Consider the following 14,727-nt stretch of genomic DNA (forward strand, 5'->3'; position numbering starts at 1 on the left):
TTTGGGCAAGGCAGAGGGTGCATCCCTCTGGTCAGGTAAGTAGTGAAAAGAGCAATGACCACTGCTCCCAGTCTCTTAAACCAAACTGATGTTCATTAGCCAAGCTCTTGGTGGCAGTGTTGGGGATGGTACAAACACTCCAGGCCACACTTTTCAGCACGCCAGCTGAATTCCTCCCCCTGTCTTTATCTTTCCCAAAGTCCTCCAGGGTAAGACCTGAGGCTGCAAAAGACAGCCTGCTGGTGGTGGGATGCTCCTGTCTGCACTCTCCACTCATCATCTCACCCTGTTGCACCAGGGGTGGTGGTTTTACACTGAGGAGGGTCAGTTTATGGTGGATATAAGGAAGATGGTTTTTGCAATGAGGGTGGTGAGGCCCTGGCACAGGTTGACCACAGAGGGAGTGGCTGCCCAATCCCTGGAAACATTCAAGGCCAGGTTGGATGGAGCTCTGAGGAGCTTGGTCTAATGGAAAGTGTCCCTGTGCATTGCAGAGGGGTTGGATTAGATGGACTTTAAAGGTCCCTTCCAACCCACACTATTCTGTGAGTCCATGACCATCACACACCATTTGGAAAGACAATATAAAGCCTGGTGAGCCCCCCTTTTCATCTGCTTCCTTGGAGTTTTGCCTTCCAGATTCACAAGACTTTCTTCCCAGACTCCCTAGGCTTGGGTTTGGCTGTTTCTCCAAATACAGAGCCAAGCCACTGCTGGAATACCTGAAGAGACAATCCCTATGGGCAACAGGATAATCCCTATGCACAACCAGGAAGGAGAGTGGGCTGGTGGTTTCTCTTCAAGCTTTCATGGGTTATCACTGTCAGGAGAACAGCAGCGTGGAACATTGTGTGTTTAATGACCAAAAGTACCTTCACTGTGTCCTTCCTGGTGCCAGATGCCTTACAGTCTAAATGAGGATCTTTAATAGTGGCATTAATTATTACTGAATTCCTGCTTTGTCCCACTGAAACAAGTCTAATAGCTCACACTCATTCTTCCTCTCTCCCCGTCCTTTCCCCAGATCACTGTCTGCTGTATCTGATGCCAGCATCAGAAAGGCTCCTTTCACCTGACTGCTTGGGGCACCAGCATGGGGTGATGTGCACAAAAGGTCAGGCACAGGTCCCAGCGCCAGGGCTGCTCCGTGAGCTGAGGATCAGGAAGGCTGCATTGGGAAGGATGCTCTGAAACTGTCAGAGGGTGTCACTTGGTGCTACCATACCCATGCTCTTGCCTTCTTTTGTGGGAAGCCCAGTGCCAAGAGAATATCAGCTCCCAGCTCCCAGATAACTAACTGAAATAATTAATTAATTAAATGCAGACATCTCTTCCCTGTGAGGGAGGTGAGGCCCTGGCACAGGGTGCCCAGAGAAGCTGTGGCTGCCCCTGGATCCCTGAAAGTGCCCAAGGCCAGGTTGGACACTGGGGCTTGGAGCAACCTGGTCTGGTGGAAGGTGTCCCTGCCCATGGAAGGGGGTGGGATGGGATAATTTCTAAGGTCCCTTCCAACCCACGGCATTCCCTGATTCTATGAAATAGTGGCTCCAGGGGAGCCAGCATAGCCAGAAGACAGGAACTCCTGAGAAAGGAGAGGCTTCGTCTGTCTCTTGAGCAGCCATGGGTAAGACCCAGCTGCCTGCCCAAAGATGAGGTCACCTCTGCAGATGGGTGCAACCATCACCTGTCCTGTCCCCAGGGGCAAGACCAGTCAGTTCTGGCAGGGACACAATTTCCTTCTGTGCCATCCCAAAGGAGCCTGGCTTAGCTTTCTGGTTGGGTTTTGTCTTTCCTTCTGATTTCCTAGAGCATAATTATCCATGTGTCTGTGTGGGGTCTGAGTGGGGGCATGAACTGGCATCTTCTGAGAGCAGAGTTCTTTTAGGTAATGGAGTTAGTAATGGTATAAAGATTCTTTCTCTTAAAAAAAAAAGGAACTCTATCTGCAAATACAAATAAATCCATATGGTATATTAGATGGTCATTTAAAGGTTCCAACCCAAACCATTCTAACATCCTAAATATATAAATACAGGCACTTCCCTTCCATGCCTTCCATCCCCTGTGTTTTAAAAGCTAAGCTTCCACACTACCAGGAAGGTGGATTCTTGATAAATTTTTCATTTTCTCTATTGACTTGCTATTGCAAACCCATGTCCTTTTGCTATGTAAAGGGCATTCATTTGCCATATATATCCACATGGGCCCTCTTTCCCCTTTAACAACCACCAAAGAGAAACACTTTATTGCTCTTGCTGTGCTGGAATCCCAGGATTTGCTCTTTGCTTTCACCTCTAGCAGAGCTATGGCTGGATAGGGGTTGCTGCAGTGGATTTGGCATCCAGGGGATGGTCACCAGGGCACTCAGCTCACTATTGCCACTGAAGCCGTTATATGCTGCTGCCTCAGGAGCACTGGTAGCATGGAGAGTACCCAAAAATCAGGATTTTCCCAGTCTTAGCCTGGTTTGGAGTGTGCTTTGCAGCTTCCTGGGGGAGAAAGACATTGCCCTGCTGTGCTCCGGAGCTGAGTCAGTCCCCCTGGGGTGTGCAGGAAATAATTCTGTAATTATAAAACAATCTTGACTAATGGCATATTAATGAGGACAGGGAAAGGTGATGCTCTTGGGATGGGCTTCCCCACTGCTAGGAGGAGGAGGGAGCTGTACACAGCTGCTGCATTTGGGGGGCAAAAGATGGCATCACATCAGGGAGGCGTGGGTGTACCAACCCCAAGAGGAAGGGCTTTTTCTGACTCTGGATGTGTTTCTTCTGCAAAATTCACTGTTGCTCCTGCTGAAGGTGTTGCCTCTGAGCTGTCCCCTCTCTGACCTGCTCTTTTGCTCCAGTTCGAGTCCTTTTGGCTCCTTTTGATTTTCTAGCTACATTTCCTAGGCTGTCCCATTTCTATCTCCCCTCATTTTTCCAACCCATAACTCTACCTTCCCTTCCCCTACTTTCTGCCCTACCAAGGCCCCTGCTCTTCTCTACCCCTCAGCATCTTCCTTCACCTTTATCCACCTTCTCCATCTCCCACAAATACCTGTTGTATTTTCAGGAGTGCTAGCCTGGGGGCACGGGGAGGATGGTGCCCACGGAGGAGGTCGTGCTCCCCCATCTGATAACATATGTATCAGGCACCTTTCCCTTTAGCTAGCAGCCTCTGGAAGCCCAAGATGAACCTTTCAACAAGATTAAAGAGATGGTATTAATTGCTATCGATCACGGGTCAACAAATTAAATTGCATCTGCAACTGCATCTCTGAGAGGTCTAAATGAGAAGAGTAGTTAATGGGTCTGGCTGGCCCAGAGCTGTGATTAATTAAAAGCAGAAATGAACTACAACATTTAAAAAAAAAAAAAAAAGAAAGAAAGGAGATTGGGATGAGGATGAAATTCTGTAGGGTATTTGGAGAGCGCCTGATGGGATTTCAGTTCTGGATCCACCCTGGCCTGACAGAGGCTGATGGGAAGCAGAGCTGGTGGCAATGATTTTTGGGGCTACTGGCACCCCAGTGCTGTGGAAACACTGCCCACCTATGACTGGCAACTCTTCCACATCAGCAGTGCAAGTTTTCTTAGAAAATGATCTGTGCCCTTCGCTTCTCCCTGTGGTCCCAGAGTGATGCCTTGGTGCCTGGGGAGAGCTGTGGGATCCCTCAGTGGGACTGTGTCTCACGCTGCTGGATTTGGGGGAATCAGACCCCTTCTACAGTCTGAGCCATGGACATCCCATCCCGTGCTGGGATCTGCAGGGCTTTCCCTCATGTGACCCAGAGCTTGCTCCAGCTCCCTGTGCGGGGTCAAGGGATCCCCCTCCATCTGCCTTTTCCCCATTTGGTTTTAGACACAGTGCCCTGAAAGAGTGAAGGGCAAAACCCCGAGCATTCCCATGTTCCTCAGCAATCCCACTGCTCTTCCCATGCCAATCCAGCATCACAGCATCCCAGTGGCAGCTGGGAGAAAAGTACTCCTGGGTGGGAATAAGGGCGCTACTGTGACTCCTTGGGAAATAATGAAGTAGCACAGCATGGAATGGAGATGGTGCTTAATTAATAATGAAGAAAATAATAATATGTGGCACGTATAGTGCTGTACTTGTTCCAAGCACTGTACAAACATTAACTACAGTAATTAAGCTGTAATTAATTAGAGTAACTACTAATCAGTGTAAATAATGATGCATCTGGAGGTACCAAATGGGGTTTGTGAACTGAAAGCAAATTTCCATGTTCAGGAAATGGCATCAAATATAAAATGGCACCAGTAAAAGGCAAAAGCAGATGGAGGTTAAAGTGAGAGTCCATGGCAGCTCCCCAAACGGGAATCCTGGTTTGGCACAGCAAAGCTGGTGTACTGAGTTACTGCTGAGACACTCCATGAGCAACCCATCCCATCCATGGGATTCTCATGGCCACTTCCAGGCTCCAAGCCTGCTCTTCCCACCCCAGCTGCACTCACCAATGCTGGGAAGAGACAGGGACTGCAGCAAGGGAGGAGATGGGGAACTGGGAGCTTGAGGGGCTGATGATCAGCAGAGTAAAATACACCACAAATATATAATTTTGGGGGGTTTTTTTGCTGGTTCACACACTTTATATTTAACAAAATAATTTTTTAATAATATAGTCTTTTACACATCAAATATTGTTTCTAGGACCCCTCCCTCCCATTTTTACAGATTTTCTTTTTTCTCACTAGTTTCAGGCACACTATTGTTTGAAAGTTTTGAAACTGGATAGTCATTGACAGGCAACAGCTTACGAAGAAATGTGGTGATGATGTCTCTAATGGTACCAGCTCGGCCTGCAGGGAGCCAATGCTCAGCCACAGGACAGCAGTTGCTGTGCTAAGTGCTCCTCCCACCCCTGCCCTCCAGGAAAACACCAAAATGGGGAAGAAATAAAAGTATAAAGGCAACAGTGTGTATAAACTGAGCCTGATGTGCTGACCTGCTTTCAGTGAGGATGCTGTGGGGAGGATCTGCTGCTGTCGCTGTCGAGAGCAGGTGCTGGACTGGAGTCTGAACTCTGAACAAGAGAAGCACCACCACCCTCATGGCCTTGACCAAAAAGCAGGGAACCAAGCGTGGACAGTGATGGGAAAGGCTCCTGCCCTCGCCTGCGCAGGCAGGGCAGGGAGATGACATTGGTGGCTTTTCTTTCACAGTATCGCTTGGAAACTGCAGCCTGAGAAAGCAGGAGGTACCAGTGCTGGAAAGCCAAATGGGGACCCTTGGCTGCTGGGGGCCATGGGGACCTCTGCTCTGACAGTCAGGCACAGAGAGAGCTGCTTTCTGCTGGGTGCAGCCCAGCCCTGCTGCACCGTGGCTTGCTTTATCCCCGGCACTGTGGATGCTCCCAGGGAGAGCCAGGGCAGCTCCCTCCTGCTGTAGCAAAGGGTCTTACCTGCCAGCTGAGCCAGTTTAGTGCTGCCACAGACGTGGGACATTCCTGGAAACCTCCAGAGTGGGGTGATCCCATATTTTAACTGTGACCTGCTGTTGCTGAAGGCAATGGAACACTGCCCTTGGCTCCAGCGAGAGCAGCCTCGGGATGGGACAAGGCAGGTGAGCACACATGCTCAGCCCAAGAAACGGGAACAGGTGGGGCCCTCTTCCCTCTGCTCCACCACTGCTGCCCCAGCCAGGAATCACACACAGACAAGCCAGGTCAGATGTTGCTTTCATGGAGCACCTTCTGGTTGGCTGCCCCAGCCTGCCCATGCACCTGCCGTGGGCTCTGCTCCCATCAAGGTCACGGTCACTGTGTAGGTGTCTTCAACTTTATTGTCCCCACTCAGTGGAGAAAGTGTAACACAGATACAGCTTTGTGTCTTGGCTGTCCAGTCTATACCTGTGCATCTACCTCAGTCCTGCTGCAGGTTACATTCCAGTTGGGTTTTTTTTTAGCCCCCCATCCCGTTCAATTTCTACCTCCCTCCTGTCCTTAGTGCCACCTGCGCTTACAGACACAATAAAAATGCTCCATCTATTGCTCCACTCATAGCTGTATTGTCCCGATGATCCCAGCTTAGGAAGAGGCTTTAAAAAAAAAATCACAATAGCAAAAAACCCTCAAATAAATAATGTGAAAAACCCCACGATCCACACTGTAGAAAGTGAGAGCAGTGAATTGATCGGTGCCTCGGAGGCATCGCCAGGCCAAGAACGTGCGCGGGCCGTTTTCCCGCTGTCCTCCCCCAGTCCGAGCAGCGCGTCCCCACCGATTACAACAGCACAGCAGGCACCTGCACAGCCGGTACAGAGTAACTAAAGCGGGAGAGGAGCTGCAGGGGGCACAGGGAGACCCTTCCCCGCAGGTACCGATCTCTGCTCGTGTGGCACCCTCGCAGGGCTTGCTGGTGACCCTGCTGCAGCTGGCGGGAGGTTGGACGCGTGGGCAGCACTGAAGCCGTTCCTTTGTCACCATCACCACGAGTGGGTTGTTGGCCGGGGGTGCTGCTACAGAGCCTGCTTGCCCTGGCACTCGCGCTTGGAGCACTGCGCCGGCTTCCACCAGTCCCCGTTGTGGCAGTGGCAGATGTTGCAGTCGTCCACCTTCACCTCGATGCCCGCGGGAATTATCGTGGTGCCCGCAAAGCAGTTGGGACCTGTGGAAACACACGGGGGTGACAGGATAAGTACTCTGTGTTTGGACTGGGGGCAGCAGCTCTGCTCTAAGCCTGGGACAGGTAGGCCAGCCCCTTGCTGCGCTCTGGCCACGCCACCACCGCTGCCGAAATCTGCAGCGATGCTCCTGCCTTGCTCAGTGCTGAGCCTTGGACCCACAGCAATCCCTTCTCTCATATTTTGGTTGCCCTCAGGCACTAAAGGGAAAAAAAAGGCCTTGAAACTTTCCTCTCTCTTTCTGCACCCAGCCCCTAGAACAAATGGCATTTGCACTCAGCTTTTTCTACTAGGTTGACCACTAATTTAGTACCTCTTTCTCCTTAAATTTTGGCTGCAAGATGGACAAGACCATGAGGACAAGCATGAGGACACAGCCCAGCCTTCACTGCTCCAGCCTGGTGAGCCTGCAGGGAGCTGCAGGGGCCGGAGCCAGTTCATCCCCTAGGGCCATTGGCAGTCGTGCTCCAACACCACATAACCCCAAGGACCTCCACCAGCTTGGAGCTATTAACCATAAATGATTTATTGCATCACCTCTCAAGTAAGCTTTCTGATAAAAGCTGGGGTTTTTTTCCTCAAAGATAATTCCTTTAATCTGCTTATTATTGCTTTGGGTCCTTTTATTTTTGGCTTTATTACACAATATCAAAGCTGAGCAGCAAGTCAGCAAGGATCTTATTTCCCAGTCACAGAATGGTTGGGTTGGAAGGGATCTTAAAGCCCTTTTCTCCTCCTCATAAAAGCCCCACAAATATCCACTGTCCATCTGTCCCTCTGCAAGCTCTCTCCTCTTTCCCTCCTACTCCTTCACCGCTTAGTGCCAGGAATTAATGTCAGAGCCAGCAGCACACACAAAAAATTCAAGGCACTCGCATTGGTGGCATTGGGGAAGCATAAAGACATTTGAGAAGTGTTTAATGGCTCGAGTGCTGCTCCGAAATGCTGGCCACTGGTTTTAATCTATGCCTCCAGTGCACGAGGTGCATTCCAAAGGCGAGAGCGTGTACAGAGATGGAATTATGGGCAAGTTGTTCCTTAAGTCTCTATGAGGCTGGAAAAGGCTAAGCTGTAGCCAGCCCAGTGCCAGGCTGCCATGTTTTATAGTCTCAGAGAGCTATTTATGAGTGCCCTGGCTTCAGTAAGATGCTCCTCAGGACCCTTTGTTGAACAGGCCACAAGTTTGGCAGGGCTGGGCTTACCCAGACAATTCAGGGTGCCTGAGTGTGACTTGCGTTTCAACACCCTCCCACCTTCATTAAGGGCCACTTCAAACGTGGCTCTACAGCAACATTCCACATCCATCTTCATGAGGCCACAACAGAAGGGCCTGAGAAAGATGCCTTGGACGGCTCCTGTACAGAATTTGGGGTGACAGGGTGTACCCCAGGGCTGCTGCTTCCTTCCATGGGCAGCACCGGGGAAGGCAGGCTGCAGCACTGGGAAGGTCTGTGCTGCTCCATGCTGCCTCCTCCTTGGCCTAGCCAGCACGTGAATTCCATGATACCAGGAAGAAGCAGGCTTTTACTCCAGACAAGGAGATTCAACTGCACTTGTTGAGCCAGAGCACAGGTGACACAGGGCTGCTGGCAGTGGAGGAGCCTTGGGAGTGGGGATGTTTTGAGGCTGGGCTTTGAGCTGGACAAGCTCCAAAGAGCCCCTCCAACCTCAGCCATTCCAAACTGCAAAGAACTTTAAAGCCAGGAGCTACCAGCCAAGAGTATGAACAGCCAAACCCCACATAAGCACACTTGGTATCTGTGGTTTTCCTTGCAGGCATGAGCCTGTTTTGGTCATGGGCTGAAGACTTCCCAAGTTGTTGTCTGTCTGGAATACACCTTCCTGGTTGGAAAGGCTGTCATCCCAACTGTGGTATGTCTCTGGCAACCCACTGAAGTTGTCACAGTTTCCCAGAGTCTTTGAGTCCCTGTGCTGTCTGTGCTCTTCACCGCTGGTTTAATTCTCTGTTTCCTGGAGCCCGGAGGGTGGGGGTGTGTTATGAGCCAGCGTGGGCGTTGCTGTCAGGTCATCTGCTGCTGTTAAATGCCGGGGGTTCAAATGCCATGGAAATTCCCGTAACTGCAGCTAGCTGTATTGGAAGTTGAAATAAATGCCTGTGATGGCACGTTAATGGGATGCTCCGACTTCCTGCTGATGTCAGGGATGCCCAGGGTGGGCAGCCTCCACACAACAGCCTGCTCTGTGCTCCCAGAGCAAACAAAACCCTTTTCAATGTAATATAAACAAGAAGCTTCCTCTGGAGATGAGGGTGGCAAGGAAAAGGGATGATAATCTTCCCTTTTGTTGTCCTGCCCGTTAAGCACCTCATTTGAGAGGCCAGTGCTGCTTCAACACCCACACATGTCTCCAGACACAGCTTTCTCCAGATTTACAGCACTGCCAGCCCATTCCGGGGGCTGAGAACAGGTGGGAGGCTGGCAGTGAGCGGAGCCAGCAGATTTGCTCACTCACAGGTGAGTCACCTTTGCCTTCCAGACAGGGTTTGGGGACCCAACACCTCCCTCATGGGATTTTGGCACCCCAGTGGTGCAGGGATCATGATCAACCACGGGTGGTGGCGTTGGGACTGGCTGATAGGGTGCTGCCAACTGGGCAAAAGCTTCTTTTTCCTTCTTCCTGCTTATCTGTCCATTCCTTGGCTGCCCTTCCTCCTCCCAGCAACCCCAGGTCTCTTCTCCCTCCTGAGCGTCCCCAGGGGGTCATATGGAAAAAAAAAAAAAATCAGTAAATACCCCTCCATTAATGTCCCTGTCCCAGGACAGGGAGGAACAGAAAGCAGACACTGTGATGAAAAGAGGAGACAGATGAGGGGCATGTGCTAAAAACATCACCTGTGCCTCTGAGGTCCCTGTTGGAGAGGGGATCCCTTATTCTGGGGACAGCAGCACAGCAACGTCCCTGCCCCAGCCAAGGACACGGGGCAACTCTGCAAATCTGTAATTAAACACTAATGATCTGCACCCCTGATTCCTGTTGAGCCTGGAAGGACCTGGCAAGCACCTCTGTGTCTAACAGAAAATCCTTGGGGTACTGCCACCCCCCCAAAGGGGCTGGGCAAGGGAAAGGGGGAAAATGACAGCTTTTTGGGATAAATCCCAGGGACTGCCAAACCAGCCCTCACTGGAGCAGCACCGAGCATCCCCAGGCTGGCCTGGATCACCTGGGCACACCCAAGGAAGGAGCTGTAGTCAGAGGCTGAACTGAGGGAAAAATCACAGCAATTGGGTTTGTTTTCTTTGTTCTTGGCTTTTAGCAAAATGGAGGAAAACATGGCTTGAGGCTCTACTGACATCTGCCCTCCTGTGGGATGTTCTGCCTCTCTCCTGTCAGACTTCAGTACTTTTAATTTGGGCCAACACTGTCACTGCTCTGGACCTCTTCTTTCCCAGCACTCTCTCAAAATAGCCCTCTCTGCACTGCCTGAGTGAAATGTTTCTCTTGCTCACCACAGTGAGCTGGATGGAGCTTTACTGCATCCTTTCTCTCTCTCACTGCTATCCCCATCCCTATAGAAACATGGATTTCTAACGGAAGGCAAAATTTCCACACTGCATTTGTGATAATTCAACTTAAATTCCCATTGCTTGAAATCCAGTTTTCCAGCACAATCACTATCAACCAGCCTCTCCCCCCACCCCTTTTTTTTTCCTCATTTAAACTTCTCTCACCTTCACACTGGAAAAGTGGATTCTGTTTGTCCAAACTGGGATGCAGCGAGCATCGCACTCGTGGTGGAGGCACGAGAGAGGCACTCAGAGAGGGACCCTGCACTGCTGGAATTGAGGTGAAAATATGCTCCAGCCAAGTGGCATTTTCTGTGCCATGGCACCAGTCACCAGGGAGTTTTCCAGAAACTTTGGGATTTATAGAGCTGGCAGCTCCTGGTGGAAATAACCTTTATCACCAGGGGATCTGCATGGCTGTGCCATGTGCCTTGGAGGGGCCGCAGCCCCTAAAGTCACAACCAGAGCCCACAGCAAGAAACCCAAGTCCTATTTTTTTTTCTCTGCAGCAGAGCTAAACAGACTCTTTTAAATTCTCTAATATTCTTTTTCCCTCCCAACATTTCAAGAGCTCAGGGCCCCACCCCAGTGCTACTGAGGACTGGCCTGAGCTTTTCCCACCGTAGCTGCTTGGAGGAACTGGATGAGACCAGCCAAATCAATGGCAAAACAAGCCCCCAAAGAATGACACAGAACAGCACTGTGGGGTTTTTAAATTGTTATTCTAAGGAAGATGCTGCTCAGAAACATTTGATGACATGTCAAGCACATCAGGTTACTTATGATAATAGCAGCAGGAACAAGAAGCTGCTTTGGGCAAGGGCTGTCGTCCTGCTCTTGGTAAAAGCATCTTAAACCACGACTGTGATGATAACAGGACACTAATCACCCTTTTTCCCTGCTCAGGGAGACTGATGGGAGAAGTTTGCTGCTCCCACAGACAGTGTAATTGTGAGATTTGCTTTGCTTAACATAGTTAATACTCATAAAACCCACAGCACTCCAGGCTGTTTGCTGGAACAGCTGTGAAGATTTTTATGGAGATATATTAGGGACATTCAGATGCTGGTTTGATGGGAGAGATGTAAAAAAATCATATTTCGTTTGTTGTTTGGGAAGAATGATGGAAAATTCTGCAACCATCTGCTGAAGATCAGGTACTTGCATGATGCCCCTGCTCCACTGCACCCCTGTTCTGGAGGGAATTCGGGGCTCAGGCTCTCTCCAACACCATGAGCTGATGCCTTGGAGCCACTCAGTGCCGAACAGCAGCGTCCCCCCAGCTCCTTGTGACTGCTCAGATGGGTTTTACTGAACTCAGCAGCTCTGCCCGTGGCTTTCAGCAGCTCTGAATTTAGCTTTGTGTGTGCAGAGAAGCAATAAAAGGAAATCAAATGTTAATCAAACAGCAAGCATGGATCACTTCAGGCCAACTGTGATATTCAGATGTGCCCTGAATAGCATCTTGCCCCAGACAAAGCTCATCATCTCCACCAGAACTTCTCATTGTGCAACCTCTGATTTCAGCAAGAGTGGTAGTTTCCCCTCAGTTAAATATGTCTCCTGCCACTTCTTTGAGAGCCTCCCCATCCCTTTAGGAAATATTAAAGCTGACTCCAGGAGAATTTAGCTTATTCAGTCAATGGATTCCATCAAGGAGAGAGGTGCTGATGGCTACGCTTATCTGCCTAGTTAAGACAGCTGCTAAACCAGCTCAATTCAGCAGCCATCCTTCAGGCTCCCAAGTGGTGTGCCCCACAATTAAAGTTGCAAGGGCTAAGTGGAAAACGGGGGTGTTTCCTGACAGTATTTAGGAATGGATACATCCTGAAACATCCCCCTGGACACTCACTCAGCTGAATGAGGCTCAATGACTTTGCTTTTGGAGCTTGACCATGAACACAACTGGGCGTGGGGGTTTTCTGCTGGCAGTGTGTGTTAGCCTGGGGGAGGTGTTTCTACCAAGCATGGCCAAGTGCCTTCCCAGTGGGAAGGCAAATCTTCCTCTGCATGTCTCCACAACACAGGCCTCTCCCAGGCTTCACATGACCATCCCACACCACAAGCCATGCAGTCTCCAGCACTGGTGTCCCGTGCTGAAACAACCCCTTGCAAAGCAGCAACCAAATAAGGATGACACTTGGAATCCACACAAGGATGCTCGTGGATCCCCAACAGAGAAAGAGGAAAAACACAGCAGAATCCCCAGGCTCTGTCACAGAGGCAAAAAAATTGCCCGTTGCCTGCATCTTGGGACTTTTTCCATGTCCAGGCTGAACTCTGTGCTCAGGAGGGAAGGAAACCCAGCATCTTGTTTTTAATGATGGCCTCTGTTTCTGGAGGTTAACACCATTCCTCTCTGCTGATCCTGCAGGATGTTTTCAAATGTTCATTTAGCTCTGCCAATGCTGTTTATGTGATCACTTCATATTGCAAGAAAAGAGCTCAATTTGTGGCTTTAATTAACGAGTTGGGGAGGGAAGAAGTTTTATTTTCACTGCCTGGTATGGAGAGTGCCAGCCCCCCTCTCTGGGGGGAGGAGGCAGTGGGTGAAACCAGAGGTGAGACATAAAGAAATCAGGTGGAGATGCTGAACTTTGCCTTGCTGAAAATTAAATTTGGCGACGCTCTGCAGGGGCAGCTGAAACCCCCCCCCAAAGAAAACAACCCTTGAGCTTAATTGTGTTAGAAAGAGGCCAGAGCTGGAGATCCTGGCTCGGAGCACGGCTGAAGCCTGAGGGTGCACTGGAATCGGGGCTGCCATGACCCCGCGATGTGGAGCAGTGAGTTCACACCCTGTGAACCCGCCCAGCTCTGGTCCCTGTCTGCCACTTCTCAGTGGTGGCAGTGGGGACAGCACTGTGCTGTGGCTCTGCTGCTCCCTGCTCCTGCAGGTGACGTCCATGTCCTCCAGCTGCTGGTGGACAAAGCTCCTCCCAGTACAAACACCAGGGGAAAAGAACCCCCTGGACTCCAAAGTCCACCCAAACACCCAGCCTGCGCAGAGACTCCTGCATGGCTGCAAATGGGACTGCTTCAGGTCAGTGTCCCCATCCCAAGTCTGGAAGCCCCTTCTCAGCCTGATCACTCCCTCAGGCAGCAGAGAGCTCTCTTGTGATGCAGAGGCTGCATCAATGCATCATCTGCCCCCTCAATAACATCTGGATGCTGCTCCATTTTCAGGAGGAACTAGGAACCAAATCTACCAACCCACACCAGCCCAAGTGCCACAAATTAAACCTCCCTCTAGAGGGCCAGTGGTGGCTCCAGCAGCCTTCCAACCCCCTGCCATTTAAAAGCTCGGGAATTGTTCTCTCCCCCTTTTTGGACTGCTGTTGGTATTTAGAAAACCAAAAGGAAATCTTGTCGTCCATCAGTTTAACACCATTTCCCCTTGTCCTTTCAGTCTGTGGCTCCCAGCTGTGGTAACAAGTGTCTCCTCCTCAAGGTGACCCCAAGATGGAAGGTTCACTCTTCCTTTGCCACCTTGTCTAGCCACCCACGGAGAGATGGCACCTCCAATAAATGCCCTCAGTTTATTCTGTAAAATGTTGCAAAATTAAAGCCTCTTCTCTTCTAATTTGTGGACAAACCCTGCTGGCTCTGGCTAACAACTCCTGGAGTCATCTGGTGGTACCTTCTAGACATCCATCAGCTTTCAATTGTGTGCACCACTGCCCCAAAGAATTACTCTCCTCTGAAGCTGATCTGCAGCTCTTTTCCACCCTTCCTGCATTTTTCACTGCTCACAAGACAATGTTAACGGCCCTTCTCAAGTACTGCCTATTTACGGGAGAGTTTTTTCCAGCCATAATTCACATTATTGGGTGCCTGAAGATGCCTAAAAGTTATTTAATCTCTGCATTAGAAAACAGATATGTATCTGCAGTATCCTTGTCCAAATTAAATCCAAGTTGCTCACTCCAAGCCAGCCCTCCATCATTAGAAGGAATGCATTAAAAAGGTGAGGGGGAGGTGAAAAGCTCAATTCAGGGCAATGGGAGCTGTTCCACTGATTTCTGCCAGCGATGCAGCCGCACAATAAAGGAATTACAACACACCAGCAGCTCCCACCCAGCCCAGTGGAACAGGGATCTCCTGGTGGCCCCACATCCCCTCCTGGCTCTCCTCACACCAAGATGGTCACATCATCCAGGTTTTGCTCAGGCAATCCCAAGTATCTGCTGTCTTGGAGTCTAATGAATGCAGGGGCTCCACTTGAGTTCCCTAAATTATGAGCTGGCACCCAGTGACAGAGACTGATTTAGGCCTCACTGTTTTGCACCACAGTTAGAAAAATACTGATGGCTCGTTATCCGTCTTAATCAGCAGCAGCAAACAAATGAGGGACAGGGAGACATCCAGAAGGGAACACACCGCATTACTCCTCCTTATTGATAGCACAGTTACTTAATTTGATGTGGAGACATAACTTCAGGCATCACTAAATACTGGAGCAGGGACGGTTTGGTGCAGGGAAGATCTATGGGTGCAATTTAAAAGCCGTCTGTTTGGGAGCAGTGACGTCCATGGGCGCCGATACCGATCCGAGCTCCGCAGACAGGCCGGACACCAT

The 14,727-nt window shown here is 50.2% G+C and overlaps 1 protein-coding gene across 1 annotated transcript in view; it reads right to left on the bottom strand.

Moving 5' to 3' along the window:
• Positions 1-6,462: 6,462 nt before the first annotated feature.
• VWC2L (von Willebrand factor C domain containing 2 like) overlaps positions 6,463-14,727 on the bottom strand; it is a gene marked incomplete at both ends in the record, with an annotated part of 43,379 nt that continues 35,114 nt past the window's right edge. Inside the window, one exon of the mRNA XM_082284767.1 lies at positions 6,463-6,611. Within this exon, the coding sequence (XP_082140893.1) occupies positions 6,463-6,611 (149 nt within the window). The remainder of the gene's footprint in view (positions 6,612-14,727) is intronic.

The sequence above is a fragment of the Coloeus monedula genome (genome assembly GCF_965178545.1).
Source record: "Coloeus monedula genome assembly, chromosome: 7".
In the NCBI taxonomy this organism is placed as follows: Eukaryota; Metazoa; Chordata; class Aves; order Passeriformes; family Corvidae; genus Coloeus; species Coloeus monedula.